We start from the raw sequence: 17,116 nt of genomic DNA on the forward strand, positions 1-17,116 counted from the left end.
GGAGTTGGAGCAGGGTGTTTTCAAATTCTTCTCTATAACTCTTGCACCTCATTGTAAATTCTTCGCAAATTTGCCTCCTTACATCTTTTCCACTAGTTGGTGGCTATAGACTACACTGGGCAATGCATCTTTTTTGTTCCTTATTTCTAACCAAATAGTATCTACCCTTGACCCACTCTGGGACAGCCTCTCTCCTTCCCTATCTTTCCTAATTCCGGAATATTTAACACCCAGTGCTGTCCTCCTTTGAGCCAGGTTTCTGTTATAGCAACAGCATCATGTATCCACTCGGCATGTGTGGCTCACCAATCTTATGTACACAAGCATCCCACACACATACCAGTAACCCTAATTTGAACTTTATTACTTTCTCCTTTGCTCTGAATCCATCTAGTAACTTAATATTCCCTGCTCTAGTGCTATCTGTTCCTCCTGGTATTGTGTGCCCCTTGGTATTCCTCTCTGACATTATCCATCTGACGAAGGAGCAGCAAGCTCCGAAAGCTTATGGTATTTGCTACCAAATAAACCTGTTGGACTTTAACCTGGTGTTGTGAGACTTCTTACTGTGCTTACCCCAGTCCAACGCCGGCATCTCCACATCATTATCACCTGGTTGCCAGACCCCTGCTGAGTTAGTTTGAACACTCTCCAAGAACTCCAGCAAATTGCCCTGCAAGGAACTCAGGTCAAGCTCTTTCTAAATGCAACTCCTCCAACCTGTACTGGTCTTATCTTCTCAAGAGGAGGTTCCAATGTGCCAGGAATCTATAGCCTCTCTCCTGCCAACATCTTTCCAGCTTGCATTCATCTGCTTCATCCTCCTATTTCTATACTCACTTGCACATAGTACCTGGAATAATCCAGAGAATACTATTTTTCAGGTCCTTCTTGCCAATTTTCTGCCAAGCTCCCTAAATTCTGACTGGAGGAACATGTCCCCCTTTCTGCCTATGTCATTGGTACCAATGTGGACCATGTCGATTGCCAGTTCACCCTCCCCCATCAGGTGCTCTGCATCCAAACAGTGACATCCTTGACCCTGGCACCAGAGGAGCGACACATCATCTAAGAGTCATCTCTGAGCTTGCAGAAACAGTGCCATGAGATCTATCATGTCCACTACAGAGGGAAAACTTTTGTTCAGTATCTCATCTGCTGGATGGTATCTCATAGAATCATAGAATCCCTGCAGTGCAGAAAGAGGCAATTAGGCCCATCAAGTCTCTACCAACCACAGTCCCACCCAGGCCCTTTCCCCGTAACCCCACGTATTTACCCTGCTAATCCTCCTGACACTAAGGGGCAATTTGACATGGCCAATCAGCCTAATCCGCACATCTTTGCAGTTTGGGAGGAAACTGGAGCACCCGGAAGAAACCCATGCAGACACGGGGAGAACATGCAGACTCCACACAGTCACCCAAGGCCGGAATCGAACCCGGGTCCCTGGTGCTGTGAGGCAGCAGTGCTAACCACTGTGCCACCGTGCCGCACCTCTGAGAGTCCCGCACTCCCTCAGTACTGCACTGGGTGTCTAGATTTGTGCTTACGTGTCTGTATATAATTTAACTAATTAATTTACGTTCCGTGGTAAAACAGTGATCTTTAATGATTGTGGATTTCCTTACAGGGGTCAAGATGGACCTTTCAAGCTACCAGAATGAATGGAAATTTTGTAAGATATTAATTAAAACTTTAGCATTACGCAGCTTACATTTAATTTTGTTTTTACTGGACTGATACTTATAATGAAATATTTCTTTAACTTTAGGGAGGCCTTGACATTCAGCCTGATCAGATGCAGGTATGTAATTTAGTTTTGAAATAAAATAATTCTTCATGATGAAGTTGGTGCCAGTCGCTGCTTCTCCTGCCTCACAATCTGATTGACATTGTGTTTCTGACCTTTGTACAGACAGTCAACCCAATCCTGATTCTGATCTTGGTTCCAGTTGTCGATGTTATCGTTTATCCATTGATTGCTAAATGCAATTTAAACTTTACGTGAGTATAAAGCTCCCCCAAACCGATAGGCCTTTCAGGATTCTGGGCCGACTAGCTGGAGTGGTACAGTATGAGGGTACAAACCAAACTGGGATCTGTGGATGTTGAACCCATTGGCTCAAACTCCAATATGGAGATGTGGATTGCCCCCCCGCCCCCCACCCTCCTCCACCCATGATCCTCCGAGATTCCTCTGCTCCTCCAATTCTCCCCGTGTCTGTGTGGGTTTCTTCTGGGTGCTCCGGTTTCCTCCCACAGTCCAAAGATGTGCGGGTTAGGTTGATTGGCCATGCTAAATTACCTCTTAGTGTCAGGGGATTAGCAGGGTAAATATGAGGGGTTACGGGAATAGAACCTGGTGGGATTGTTGTTGGTGCAGACTTGATGGGCCGAATGGCCTCCTTCTGCACTGTAGGGATTCGATGAATTCTGGCCATTTGTACAATCCCTATTTATATCTTCAATTAGGCCATTGAGGTTGGCCTATTGGAGTATGAACTCCCCCCGCCCCCACCCCGGAGATAGACTGCTAACTGATAGCACACTGTGTACTGCTGTTACAGTTTGTAAATAAAGGGATCTTGGTGAAGGGACTTCTGCCTCCAAAACTTTATTACAATTTCTTTCCCACAGTCTGAAAGACGTGCTGGTTAGGTGCATTGGCCATGCTAAATTCTCCCTCAGTGTACCCGAACAGGCGCCGGACTGTGGCGACTAGGGGTTTTTCACAGTAACTTCCTTGCAGTGTTAATGTAAGCCTACTTATGACTAATAAATAAACTTTAAAACTCCTGGTGACTGCGAGGCTGTCAAGGCTCAACCTTGTGTTCAAATCCCTCCGTGGCCTCACCCCTCCCTACCTCTGTGACCTCATTCAGCCCCACAACCCTCCGAGATCTCTTCAACCTCCAATTCCGGTTTTTGCCTTTAGAATTCCCAATTTTAACCACTCCACCCTTTGATGGCTGTGCCTTTAGCTGTCGGGGCCATAGTTTTGGAATTCCCTCCCTAAACTTCGCTGCCCTTCTATATCTCCACCTCTTCCTTTAAGACACTCCTCAAAACCTATTATCTCCTCATATAGCTTAGTGTCAAATTTTGTCTAATAATTCCCCAGTGAAGCATCTTAGGGTCATGGAATCCCTACAGTGCAGAATGAGGCCACTTGGTCCATTGAGTCTACATCAACCACAATTCCACTCAGGCCCTAACCCTGTAGCCCCACATATTTACCCTGCTAATCCCGTGACACTAAGAGACAATTTAGTATGGCCAATCAACATAAACCGCACATCTTTGGACTGTGGGAAGAAACCTGAACACCCAGAGGAAACCCACGCTGACACGGGGAGAATGTGCAAACTCCACACCCGAGGTCAGAATTGAACCCGGGTCCCTGGCGCTGTGAGACAGCAGTGCTAACCACTGTGCCACTGTGCCACCCCAAATGCTCAATAAATGCAAGTTGTCGTTTGACACTGACTGGTAAGAAGATAGATTATACAGGGACTATTGCCCTACCTGTGGAACCACTTTGCGTATGTGCGTGCGTGAGTGTGAGTACGTGTGTGCAAGTGCGTGTGTGCAAGTGTGCGTGTCTGTGAGTGTGCTTGTGTGTGTGTGTGTGCGTGTGCATGTGTGTGTGTGCGTGCATGTGTGTGTGTGCGTGCATGTGTGTGTGCATTAATCTTAACTTACCAATTCACTTGCACTATTGCAATGTGAACACAATCCATATAATGTATAGAGAGATCTTTGTTTCGATAGAATTTCCATTTTAAGCATTTGATTGGATTGGCTGGGAAAAATATAAGTTTCCTGGAATCAAGTATACTGTCGTGTCGAATTTGTAAATGACCAACACACTAAAGTTGTCTGGTGACACACTGACCCAGTCAGAATGAGGAAACAAATAGAAGTACTCCCTTTATACAGGCTTTTAGAAGGATGAATTTTCACATTGTTACTGCCAACGTTGTTTAATATCTGTTTTTTTTTACTTTCTGTAACCCTAGTGACCACCATCATGTGACCTCTCATTCAATATTAGTTCCCAAAATTGCAACACACAATGGATCAAACTTTACCTAAACCACTGATATTTAACATGGACATTTAAAGAAAAAGAAAGACTTGCATTAATGTTGCACTTTTCACAAGCACTGGACATCTCAAATGTCCAGGAAAATATTCTAAAAAGACCATAGACCATAAGACATAGAAGCAGGATTAGGCCATTCGGCCCATCGAGTCTGCTCCGCGAAAAGAGAGTAAATACAATGACAGTTTAGTTAACAGTAGGCAGAAGGTTGGGTAGGATTTTCCAGTCCTGCCCACCCAGAGACCAGAGGTCCCTGGTCGAGAACAACTGACCTTTCAATGGTCCATCAAATTGTCCATCCCTCCCATTACGACTGGAAAATTTACCCTGGAGCCTTGACAGAGTCTGTCATGGCTCGCATATGGAAACACCATTATGGACAATGTTTCCATTACTGTAACGTTTGATGTAACATTTCATTTTGTTTGATTTGTTTTCAGACCCCTGAGAAAGATGACAGTCGGGATGTTTCTTGCGGCTTTAGCATTTGTTGCTGCTGCTTTGGTACAAATAGAAATTGATGTGAGTACCACAATATTGGAATTGGAATGGTAACTTTCAGAACAGTTGGGCTGGGTTCAAGTTCTTCTCAGTTTCAGAGTAACAAGGGGCCAATAAACCTCTCTGACAATCTCAGGGAGCAAATTAGGAGCAAAGGTGCACAACAACCTCAGACTCCGAGTCTCCTGCCAGGATCCAAAAGTGAACAAGACAGTCCTGTGGCAGACATTGCCAGGGGGTTGCCAACCAGCCAGGGTTAACGTGGAATCTTCAGGATTTAATAATTAACATCAAGGAAATTGCCGGGAGTAAACACAGGAGAAAAACTCAGAACTTGAACTGGACCCAGCCATATAACTACTGCGGCTACACAAGCAGGTCAGAGGCTGGGAATCCTGTGGCAGTAACCCACCTCCTGACTCCCCGAAGCCTGCCCACCATCTATAAGGCACAAGTCAGGAGTGTGATGGAATACTCTCCACTTGCCTGGATGAGCGCAGCTCCATCAACACTCAAGAAGCTCGACACCATCCAGGACAAAGCAGCCCCACTTGATTGGCACCCCGTACACCACCTCAAGCATCCATTCCCCCCACCGCTGATGCACAGTGGCAGCAGGGCATGCCGTCTACAAGACTCACTGCAACAAGGAAAACAAGGGACCTTCAACAGCACCTTCCAAAACAACAACCTCTACCAGCGAGGAGGACAGTCAATGCCTGGGAATACCACCACCTGCAAGGTCTCTCTGCATACACCATCCTGACTTGGAAATATATCGCGGTTCCTTCACTATCATTGGATAAAATCCTGAACTCCCTCCCTAACAGCACTGTGGGTGTACTTAAACCACAGGACTGCAGTGGCTTAAGAGGGCAGCTCACCGCCACCTTCTCAAGAACAATTAGAGATGAGCAATAAATGCTGGTCTAGCCAGCGGCACTCACTTCCCATGAAAGAATACATTTATGGATAAACATTTTAACAACAGCTTTTTATTCGTTTTGAATGTTTTTGTTTACTGGTTATAACATTATTGGAGGTGAGGGAGAGAAGAACAGGTTCTTTGACTGATGATGAAGAGTTATCCAGTTGGGTAACCAAGAGTCTGTACGTCTTCTGATTAAGGTCGGAAGACGGGGTCCTGGGAGGATGGACCTGTTGGGTGACCAATTGCAAAGATGCAGTGGCAGGGCCATCGGAGGCTCGGGTCACATGATGAGACCTTCTGGATAATGTCCAACTAGAGTTGGAAATTTTGTTCATCCAGGGAAATGCAGCATTGAGGAGACGAGCAGACAGGAGAGCAGGAACAACTGTACAGGAGGAAACCTCTGTGCAAAAACCACATGCTCTGGACTTTTTTCCCTTGTTTTTGCCTCTCCTGGGAAATATCTCGTCACAATGTTTCAGCCATCACGAACAGCGAGGTTTCTTCCTGGCCATTTAAGAACATAAGAACATAAGAAATAGGAGCAGGAGTAGGCCATCTAGCCCCTCGAGCCTGCCCCGCCATTCAGTAAGATCATGGCTGATCTGAAGTGGATCAATTCCACTTACCCGCCTGATCCCTATAACCCCTAATTCCCTTACCGATCAGGAATCCATCTATCCGTGATTTAAACATATTCAACGAGGTAGCCTCCACCACTTCAGTGGGCAGAGAATTCCAGAGATTCACCACCCTCTGAGAGAAGAAGTTCCTCCTCAACTCTGTCCTAAACTGACCCCCCTTTATTTTGAGGCTGTGCCCTCTAGTTCTAGCTTCCTTTCTAAGTGGAAAGAATCTCTCCACCTCTACCCTATCCAGCCCCTTCATTATCTTTAGATCTCTATAAGATCCCCCCTCAGCCTTCTAAATTCCAACGAGTACAAACCCAATCTGCTCAGTCTTTCCTCATAGTCAACACCCCTCATCTCTGATATCAACCTGGTGAACCTTCTCTGCACTCCCTCCAAGGCCAATATATCCTTCCGCAAATAAGGGGACCAATACTGCACACAGTATTCCAGCTGCGGCCTCACCAATGCTCTGTACAGATGCAGCAAGACATCTCTGCTTTTATATTCTATCCCCATTGCGATATAGGCCAACATCCCATTTGCCTTCTTGATCACCTGTTGCACCTGCAGACTGGGTTTTTGCATCTCATGCACAAGGACCCCCAGGTCCCTTTGCACAGTAGCATGTTGTAATTTTATTCCATTTAGATAATAATCCAATTTGTTATTATTTCCTCCAAAGTGAATAACCTTACATTTGTCAACGTTATACTCCATCTGCCAGATCCTCGCCCACTCACTCAGCCTGTCCAAATCTCTCTGCAGACCTTCTACGCCCTCCACACGATTCACTTTTCCACTTATCTTTGTGTCGTCTGCAAACTTTGTTACCCTACACTCAGTCTCCTCCTCCAGACCGTCTATATAAATGGTAAATAGTTGAGGCCCCAGTACCGATCCCTGCGGCACGCCACTAGTTACCATCTGCCAACCAGAAAAGCACCCATTTATTCCGACTCTCTGCTTCCTGTCAGATAGCCAATCCCCAATCCACGCTAACACCCTACCCCCAACTCCGTGTGACCCAATCCTCTTCAGCAACCTTTTGTGAGGCACCTTATCAAACGCCTTTTGGAAATCCAAAAACATCCATTTGCCAAGAGTTTACATCACTTCACATGCTACAGGTACACACACCTGGGAAGACACTAAGGAAGTTTGGATGCAGTGTTATTCAGGAACTGAATACGGGCTAAGGACTAAAGACCACTTGTGTCCTACCTTCCACCCATGTATTCATGTATTAGACATTATTCAGGAACGGAGTGGTGAAAATCTGCCCTTTGGTCTGTCTTGTATGATGTTTGAAGTAAATTGCAGCATGGTGTGGATGCGCTAATAACTCTTGTTTTTTCTGTGATCTATGACATGAATGATCATTAAAATACACGCATATCATACAACCATTGAATGATACAGCATAGGACCATTCAGTCCATTGTACCTGTGTCGGTTCTTTGAAAGAGTTGTCCAATTAGTCCCATTTGCCTGCAATCCCTGCAAGTTAAAGTCCCCTTCACATTTTTATCTAATTTCCTTTTGAAAGTTGCTGTTGAATCTGCCACTCTGCAGGCAGCACTACTCGCTGTGTAAGAACAAATCCTCCTCATCTCTCCCCCTCTTTTGACAATTACGTTAAGTCTGTGTTGTTCTGGTTACCGGACCTCCTTTATTCACCATATCAAATTCATTCATGCATTTTGAATCCCTCTATTAAATTTCCTCTTCACTTTAGTTAAGTCCAAAGTACTGCCCAGTGGATGCTGGAAATCTGAAATAAAAACAGAAAGTTTAAAGTTCATTTATTTATTAACGTCATAAGTAGGCTTACAGTAACACTGCAATGAAGTTACTGTGAAAATCCCTAGTCGTTACACTCCGGCACTTGCTCGGGTACACTGAGGGAGAATTTACCACAGCCAATGCACCTAACCTGCACGATTTTCGGACTGTGGGAGGAAGCCAGAACACCCGGAGGAAACCCACGCAGACACGGGGAGAATGTGCAAACTCTGCACAGACAGTGACCCAAACCAGGAATCGAATTCGGGTCCCTGGCACTGTGAGGTAGCAGTGTTAACCACTGTGCCACCGTGCCACCCTGCTGGGAATACTGCTGGGAATACTCAGTAGGTCCGGCAGCATCTGTGGAGAGAGGAACAAAATGAACAATGTCATCTGGTCTCTGACTCTTTGGCCGGAATTTTACCGGCACACCCACCCTGATTCCGGGGGCGGGCAAGGCTCGGAGAACGGCATTCTCCGTTGGCCTTGGGCAGGATCGTATAGACCTCGGTCGGTTGTGCCAGTACAATTCGGCCCTTTGTCCCCTTAACCTTGTCTGCTAAAAGGGGGAAAGGCCCAGCTTTTCTTGTCTTTTCACACAATATCATAACTCTTTGTATTTTTTAATAATCCCGAATATTAGGCCATTCTACTTGTGCAGTTATTTACTTGTGAGAACATATCGTTCTTCAAAATTAGATTAGGTCAAAGCTGAGCAGAATATAAGCTAACCTTTTACACAGGGCTGGCATGGTGGCACACTGGTTAGCACTGCTGCCCCACAGCTCCAGGGACCTGGGTTCGATTCCCAGCTTGGGCTGTTGTCTATGTGGAGTTTGTACGTTCTCCCTGAGTCTGCATGGGTTTCCTCCAGGTGCTCTGGTTTCCTTCCACAATCCGACAGATGTGTTGGTTTGATGCATTGGCCATGCTAAATTCGCCCTCAGTGTACCCAAACAGGTGCCAGGGTGTGGCGACTCAGGGATTTTCACAGTAACTGCAGTGTTAATGTAAGCCTTACTTGTGACAAATGAACTTTAATTTTGTTTTCCCCCTATCCTCCTTACAAACAATCTTGCCATTGTAATCTAAACTTGCTGTTTCTTCTGTGTAAAACTATGAATCCTGAATCCCAGTAAAATAATTTCCTTGGGATTACAGCATGGAAGGGGACCATTCTGCCCTTGTGGATTAAAGGAAAAATCTTTATAGATCTCTAGTTGTGCACAAGATCCGATTTAGTTCTTAAACACAGCTGCTTCACAATTCCAAAAGGAAGTTGGATGGGTACTTTAGGGAAATAGACTTGCAGGACTTTGGTGATAGAGCAGGGCAATAGGTCTGATTGGATTGCTCTACAGAGAGCTAGCATGGATACCATGGGTTGAATTACCTCCTTCTGTCTTTGAATGAAGCCTAGAATGATCATTTTGAAATTTGTAACAGAGATCTCATTGTGACACCTTTAAAGGAAGCTTTCCTTTTAGCCATTGAGGTGTTAAAACAAAATAAGAGCCCAATTTTGCACCCTACTATTGCAATCGATGTTGTGGAGGAAACTAATGCTCATGTATAAATGTGTCTGTCTCAGTTGCTGTGTTTCCTAGCTGCAGTTTCCCTCTTTCTCTTACAGAAAAGCCTTCCGACCTTCCCTACTGGTGAGCAGAGCCAAATTAGATTCATCAATTTTGACAAGTCAACTATCAATGTAACAATAACCGGAGTTCCCCCGTCTCATTCCCTGTTACCATCCGAGGTATGTAGTATGATGAAGTACCTTCCAGCAGTCACACTTAGAGTCATAGAGGTTTACAGCATGGGAACAGGCTCTTCAGCCCAACTTGTCCATGCCGCCCAGTTTTAATCACTAAGCTAGTCCCAATTGCCCGCATTTGGCCCATAATCCCCTGTATACCCATCTTACCTATGCAACTGTCTAAATGCTTTTTAAAAGACAAAATTGTACCTGCCTCTACTACTACCTCTGGCAGCTTGTTCCAGACACTCAGCACTCTCTGTGTGAAAAAATTTCCCCTCTGGACCCTTTTGTATCTCTCCCCTCTCACCTTAAACCTATGCCCTCTAGTTTTAACTCCCCTACCTTTGGGAAAAGACATTGACGATCTAACTGATCTGTGCCCCTCATTATTTTATAAATCTCTATACGATTGCCCCTAAACCTCCTACGCTCCAGAGAAAAAAGTCCCAGTCTATCCTGCTTCTCCTTATAACTCAAATAAAGATTTTCTCTCCAGCGATGTGTGCTACTTAACCCACTTAGAGAACACAATCGGCACAACTGCTTCCGAATATTTTATAAAATAAAAGTTTCTCAGACTATTGCAGCACAGAAGGAGGCCATTTGGCCTGGCGTACCGGTGCTAGCTGTTAGAAAAACCCATTCAATTCACCTCACTCGCTCTGCTTTTTACCCACAGCTGTGTAAGTGTTTCCTTTCTCAATTCCCTTATGAAATGTGAAATTATTTCCACTGCTTTGTAGTTTATTCACAGGATATGGACCTGGTTGGCTAGGCCAGCATTTATTGCCCATCCCTAATTGCCTTTGAGAAGATGCTGGAGAGCTGTCTTCTTGAATCGCGGCAGTCTGTGTGGTGTAGGTACACCCACAGTGCTGTTAGGGAGACAAAATTGTACCCACCTCTACTACTACCTCTGGCAGCTTGTTCCAGACACTCACCACCCTCTGTGTGAAACAATTGGCCCTCTGGGCCCTTTTGTATCTCTCCCCTCTCACTTAAACATATGCCCTCTAGCTTTAGACTTCCCTACATTTGGGAAAAGTTATTGACTATCTGGTTGATCTATGCCCCTCATTATTTTATAGACCTCTACAAGATTCCTAAGCCTCCTACACTCCAGAGAAAAAAGTCCCCGTCTATCCAGCCTCTCCTTATAACTCAAACCATCAAATCCTGGTAGCCCAGGTCCATTCCCTGGGCAACCTTACAAGGGGAACACAGGATATTCCCGATTATAGCTGCCTGTCTACAATTTATCATAGAATCCCTCCAGTGCAGAAGGAGGCCATTCAGCCCATCGTGTCCGCACTGACACTCTGATAGGGCATCTTATCTAGGCCCTATCCTGGTATCGCCATATATTTACCCCATTCTGCACTCTCTCCTTTCCTTCTCTATGAACAGTATGCTTTGTCTGTATAGCGCGCAAGAAACAATACTTTTCACTGTATTGCAATACATGTGACAATAATAAATCAAATCAAATCAAATCACTAATCCCCCTAACTTACACATCCAGAGACACTAAGGGGCAATATAACATAGCCAATCCACCTAACTGGCACATCTTTGGACACTAAGGGGCAATTTAGCACGGCCAATCCACCTAACTGGCACATCTTTGGACACTAAGGGGCAATTTAGCATGGCCAATCCACCTAACCCACACATCTTTGGACTGTGGGAGGAAACCGGAGCACCCGGAGGAAACCCACGCAGACATGGGGAGAACGTGCAAACTCCACACAGACGGTCACCCAAGGCCGGAATTGAACCTGGGTCCTTGGCGCTGTGAGGCAGCAGTGCTAACCACTGTGCCACCGTGCGGCCCCAATGATGCGAATGAGCTTCACATCCTTTCTGGGCCTGAAGCCAGTCTCACCAATAAAACAGGGTCAGGAAAGTAGCAATCCGATTCGCCCCTCACGCTATGTCTCCTGCTCGCCGCGCTGATTGATGGGTGCGGTGAGCTGGTAAGATCGCGCTCACATGTTAGATAGGAATCCCAGGCAACATGAAGGCACAGCGGTATATCAGCATGTTAAAAAAGACTGGTGTTACTGTAGCACCTTTGATGACCTCACCACGTCCCAAAACAGTACACAGCCAATTAAGTACTTCGGAAGTGTTGTCATTGTTGCAATGCAAGAAATATAGCAGCCAATTTGCTCACAGTAAGATCACTCAAACAGCAATGTGATTACCAGATATTCTGCTTCAGTGGTATTGCAGGAGGGAAAAATATTGACCAGGACACAAGAAAGAATTCCTCTGCCCTTCTTCAAATTAGTGCTATGCAATCTTTTCAAATCACTCGAGAGGGCAGATGAGGTCTCAGTTTAACATGTCATTCTGAAATGCAGCACCTCTGATAGTGCAGCACTCCCTCAGCACAAGAATTTTGTCCTCAAGTGTCTGGAGTGAGATTCAAACCCACTTGACCTTTACTGAATCAACTGAGCCACAGATGGAGCTATATTTATGGAGTTGTGTGTCTTGGTGGGGAACCTCCAGGGGAAGGTGTTCCCAGGAGTGTTGCCATCCTAGTCCTTCACGGATGACGCATCAGGTTCAGCTGGCAGTTAGGAAGGCAAATTCAATGCTAGCATTCATTTCTGGAGGGCTAGAAAGCAAGAGTACTACTGAGGCTGTATCGGCTCTGGTCAGACCCCATTTGGAATATTGTGAGCAGTTTTGGGCCCCATATCTAAGGAAGGATGTGCTGGCCTTGGAGGGGGCCCAGAGGAGGTTCACAAGAATGATCCCAAGAATCAAGGGTTTGTCATATGAGGAGTGGTTGAGGAGTCTGGGTCTATACTTGATGGAGTTCAGAAGGACGAGGGGGCATCTAATTGAAACTTACAGAATACTGAGAGGCCTAGATAGAGTAGATGTGGAGAGGATGTTTCCACTAGTGGGAGAGACTAGAACTCGAGGACACAACTCAGAGTGAAGGGACGCTCCTTTAAAACAAAGATGAGGAGGAATTTCTTCAGCCAGAGGGTGGTGAATCTGTGGAACTCATTGCCACAGGGGGCTGTGGGGATCAGGTCATTGAGTGTCTTTAAGACAGAGATAGATAGGTTCTTGATTAATAAGGGGATCAAGGGTTACGGGGAAAAGGCAGGAGAATGGGGATGAGAATCATGTCAGCCATGATTGAATGGTGGAGCCAACTCAATGGCCAGGATGGCCTAATTCTGCTCCTATATCTTATGGCCTTATGGTCTTATCATGAGGCTGGGTGCTTCTGTCAAAACAAAACCCTAAATGCGCAATAGCTGGAATCACAACTGATGCCATTAAAAACAAACCATCTTTAGAATTTCTTGCTTATCTTGTCAATCTAAAGCCTCGTTTCTTCTTTTCCAGGCAACTGACTATATCAGCATTACAGAAGTCAAGACAAAGAAAGTTTTCATTAAGTATGGAAACAAAGAAATGGAACACCCACTTGTAATGAATAACGGATCTCGTCGCACGCTCCTCTTCCTCGCAACAGATATTGTGAAACCTGAAATTAAAATAGTTAGTAGCAATCTGTGAATAGCAATGGGCAAAATGCAAACTTCACTGTGATTTTTAGCTTGTTAAAGGATAAAACAAAGTTTATTTATTCGTCACAAGTAGGCTTACATTAATACGGCAATGAAGTGAAAATGTGAAAATCCCCGAGTCACCACATTCAGGCGCCTGTTCGGGTACACTGAGGGAGAATGTAGCACGGCTAATGCACCTACCCAGCACGTCTTTCGGACTGTGGGAGGAAACTGGAGCACCCGGAGGAAACCCATGCAGACACAGGGAGAACGTGCATACTCCGCATAGACAGTGACCCAAGCTGGGAATCAAACCCAGGTCCCTGGCGCTGTGAGGCAGCAGTGCTAACCACTGTACCACCCTGCCACCCAAGTGATGAATATTTTGATGAATGAGTGATGTGAATACACTTAAATATGAATTTCCATTTTCACCACATTGGAGCTAACAATGTGACATCTGTGAGTGCAGCAGGTTAGGTAGAGATCTCACCACGTCCCAAAACAGTACACAGCCAATGAAGTACTTCGGAAGTGTCGTCATTGTTGCAATGCAAGAAATATAGCAGCCAATTTGCTCACAGTAAGATCACTCAAACAGCAATGTGATAACCAGATACTCTGCTTCAGTGGTATTGCAAGAGGGAAAAATATTGACCAGGACACAAGAAAGAATTCCTCTGCCCTTCTTCAAATTAGTGCTATGCAATCTTTTCAAATCACTCGAGAGGGCAGATGAGGTCTCAGTTTAACATGTCATTCTGAAATGCAGCACCTCTGATAGTGCAGCACTCCCTCAGCACAAGAATTTCGTCCTCAAGTGTCTGGAGTGAGATTCAAACAATTCTTATTTACAAGCTTATTTATAAAGCTCGGGTAACTCAGTTTGAACCTAGGCTCAATCCTAATGCGAAATGAGTTGGACCTGTTGAATATCATTTCTTAATGAGTGTTAATCTTTAGAGGAAACAGCCCGTAATTTAGGGCAAGATGACAATCTCACTTAGAAAGACCACAGCATGCCTGATGTAGAAAGTGCAAATTTCAGAGCAACAAAAACACATTGTTGGTGCAAGATGCGGGATCTAAGTTGCTATGTTATGCTTGACTGGCCAATGCCCTATTGATGTAACAAGAAGTGATGAAGCGTTTGCAATAGAAATCTCTCACATGAATGACCAATGGGGCATCCTGACTCGAAGCGTTGGCTCTATTCCCTCTCCGCAGATGCTGTCGGACCTGCTAAGTTAATTTCTCCAGCATTTTCTGATTTTGTGTGTGAAATAGTTGCCTGAAAGTCTCGATGCTCAGTATGTGGAACAGCGCTGCTGGCCCAGTTGTCTCTTTCTGCCCTTCAATTTTGTCCATTTTGTTTATATAAAACGCTAAATTTGAAATGCCTTAGTCATTGCTTCCACCAGCTTCAGGTTCGATTTCTGAGTGATTCTGCAATTTAACCCTCTGGGGATAAACTAACAAAAGTAAAGTTTATTTATTAGTATCACAAGTAGGCTTACATTAACACTGCAATGAAGCTACTGTGAAAATCGCCTCGTCGCCACACTGCGGCGTCTGTTCGGGTACACTGAGGGAGAATTTAGCATGGGCCAATGCACCTAGCCAGCATGTCTTTCGGACTGTGGGAGGAAACCGGAGCACCCAGAGGAAACCCACACAGACATGGGGAGAATGTGCAAACTTCACACAGACTGACCCAAGCCAGGAATCGAACCCAGGTCCCTGGTGTTGTGAGGCAGCAGTGCCACCGTGTCACCCAGAGCTGGAGAATGTAAATGATATTCACTGAAACTGGGAACTTGTTTGGAGCAGTAACAAGTTTAAGTCCATGTCCTGCTCTGTGCGGTTAAGAGCACAGTGGATCTTCACTCATAAAGTTGACCCCTCCTTCCCCCCGCCCCATTAGATGTTGTCTTATACTCTTCCAATCTGTACGTAGGGAAATGATGTCCTTCCCAGTGTAGGGCTGAGCTGAATGCATTGGGGCTCATGGGAATAATTACCTCACCAGCCTGGGACACTGTCGACTGTTGGAAGTGTAACTACAATAGTTAAAGAAGTTCATGTAAAGGTTTCCGATTTTGTTTTGACAGATCAATGATCTTGAAGCCAAACCAGAGCAAGGAAAAAATGCAATCAGGTAATCTTCACCATACTGGCCATCCCTCCCACCCTGCTCCCCCAAAGCTTTGATGCCCCTGTCTCAACCTGCAAAGAAGTCCCATCCACCCATCGGTGTAGCTCAAGGACCCAGCAACACTTTGCATTTAACTTCCATTTTTAAATCCCCATCACAGCTTCATTCCCCAGTGCCCCTGTCACCTCCTCTAGCCTTACCCTCCTCCCCAGATCTCTGCGCTTCTCCGATTCTGAACATCCTTGATTTTAACCGCTTCGCTATTAGCGGCAGTGCCTTCTGCTGCCTGGACCTTACGCCCTGGTAATCCCTCTCTAAACATCTCCCTTTCTCTTCCTTTAAGACACTTCTTAAAACTTACCTCTTTGACCAAGCTATTGGTCCTCTGCCCTAATACCTGCGTGATGTGTGATTATGTGTCAGATATTACCCAGTAAAGCTCCAGTGAAAACCTTCAGACTTTTCATTATGTTAGAGGTGCTGAATAATTGCATGATGTTGTTGAGTGCTATGCCTTTCTCATGCCTATTTTTGCGATACCGAACTTGGCGTATCCATCCTGATTCCTTTATTTGTGCATATTTAATATTTTTGAAATGTGGTTTCATTCCAGATTTGTGACTGCGTTGTCAAACGTTAACAATGTCACAGTGGATGGCATTGACTTTGGAAGTTTGGACAGATTAATTGCAACAAACTATTCGTTGTTCACTAAAGGAAAGTAAGTGATTCGCTCAGTAACAAAAATAGGATTTTCGCTACCTAAGTGGCTTCCTGATTGGTCTAATGGACAGGCCTGACAACCCAGTCAGTGACTTTTTGTCCGTCAGTTTTGTTCATTCATAAATATAAGCCTTCTCCGGAGCTCCAGGATAGTTTTACTGAAAGAAAATGGTAACTATTGGATCACATGGATTGGGACTGTCCTCTCGTTCTAGTTCATTTTGTTACTTCAAACACAGGATACATAGACATCAATCATAACAACTGCAAAATCAGCTCTTCAATGAGCACATGTTAAACAATCCAGGGACTCAGGGACATCAATACTCCCCAGTCGTGTATTCCAAACCCACAACTACTTCCATCTAGAAGGACAAGGGCAGCGGATGCTTGGGAATATCACCATCTGCAAGTTCCCCCTCCAAGCCACTCACTATCCTGACTTGGAAATATATCGACCATTCCTTCATAGTCGTTGAGTCAAAATCCTGGAATTCCCACCCTAATGGCGTTGTGGGCCAACCCACAGCACGTAGACTGCAGCAGTTCAAGAAGGCAGCTCACCATCACCTTCTCAAGGGGCAACTAGGGATGGGCAATAAATGCTGGCCAGCCAGCGATGCCCATGCCCCACGAATAAATAATAAAAATGATGTGATCCAATAGGTGTACAAGTTTTTATTGAGCTCATAGTTCACTATAAAGATCTAGGTACATCGCACTCTACAATTCAGTATGCCTACAACATACAATGTTTCACTCAAATCTCTTGTACCAATTCTACCTTCAGCCTTTACATTTCATGCATAATAACCTCAATTACAATACACCAAAACACCTGCAAAGGAGGTGTTTCCCTGGAGCCAGGAAGATGCATTTAACTCTTCGAAATTCCTTCTAACCATTTTGTTACCTTGGATATACGGTCCACTTAAGCTCCTCTAATGATTTTATTATTATAAACAGAGTAGATCAACATC

At 45.0% G+C, this 17,116-nt stretch overlaps 1 protein-coding gene across 1 annotated transcript in view; it reads left to right on the forward strand.

Moving 5' to 3' along the window:
- LOC144499997 (solute carrier family 15 member 1-like) overlaps window positions 1-17,116 on the forward strand; it is a 51,172-nt gene that overhangs the window by 24,353 nt on the left and 9,703 nt on the right. Inside the window, 8 exon segments of the mRNA XM_078222734.1 lie at window positions 1,634-1,678; window positions 1,775-1,807; window positions 1,919-2,007; window positions 4,549-4,630; window positions 9,591-9,713; window positions 13,092-13,247; window positions 15,370-15,416; window positions 16,027-16,134. Of these exon segments, the coding sequence (XP_078078860.1) occupies window positions 1,634-1,678; window positions 1,775-1,807; window positions 1,919-2,007; window positions 4,549-4,630; window positions 9,591-9,713; window positions 13,092-13,247; window positions 15,370-15,416; window positions 16,027-16,134 (683 nt within the window).

This window comes from Mustelus asterias, chromosome 10 (genome assembly GCF_964213995.1).
Source record: "Mustelus asterias chromosome 10, sMusAst1.hap1.1, whole genome shotgun sequence".
NCBI classification, from domain to species: Eukaryota; Metazoa; Chordata; class Chondrichthyes; order Carcharhiniformes; family Triakidae; genus Mustelus; species Mustelus asterias.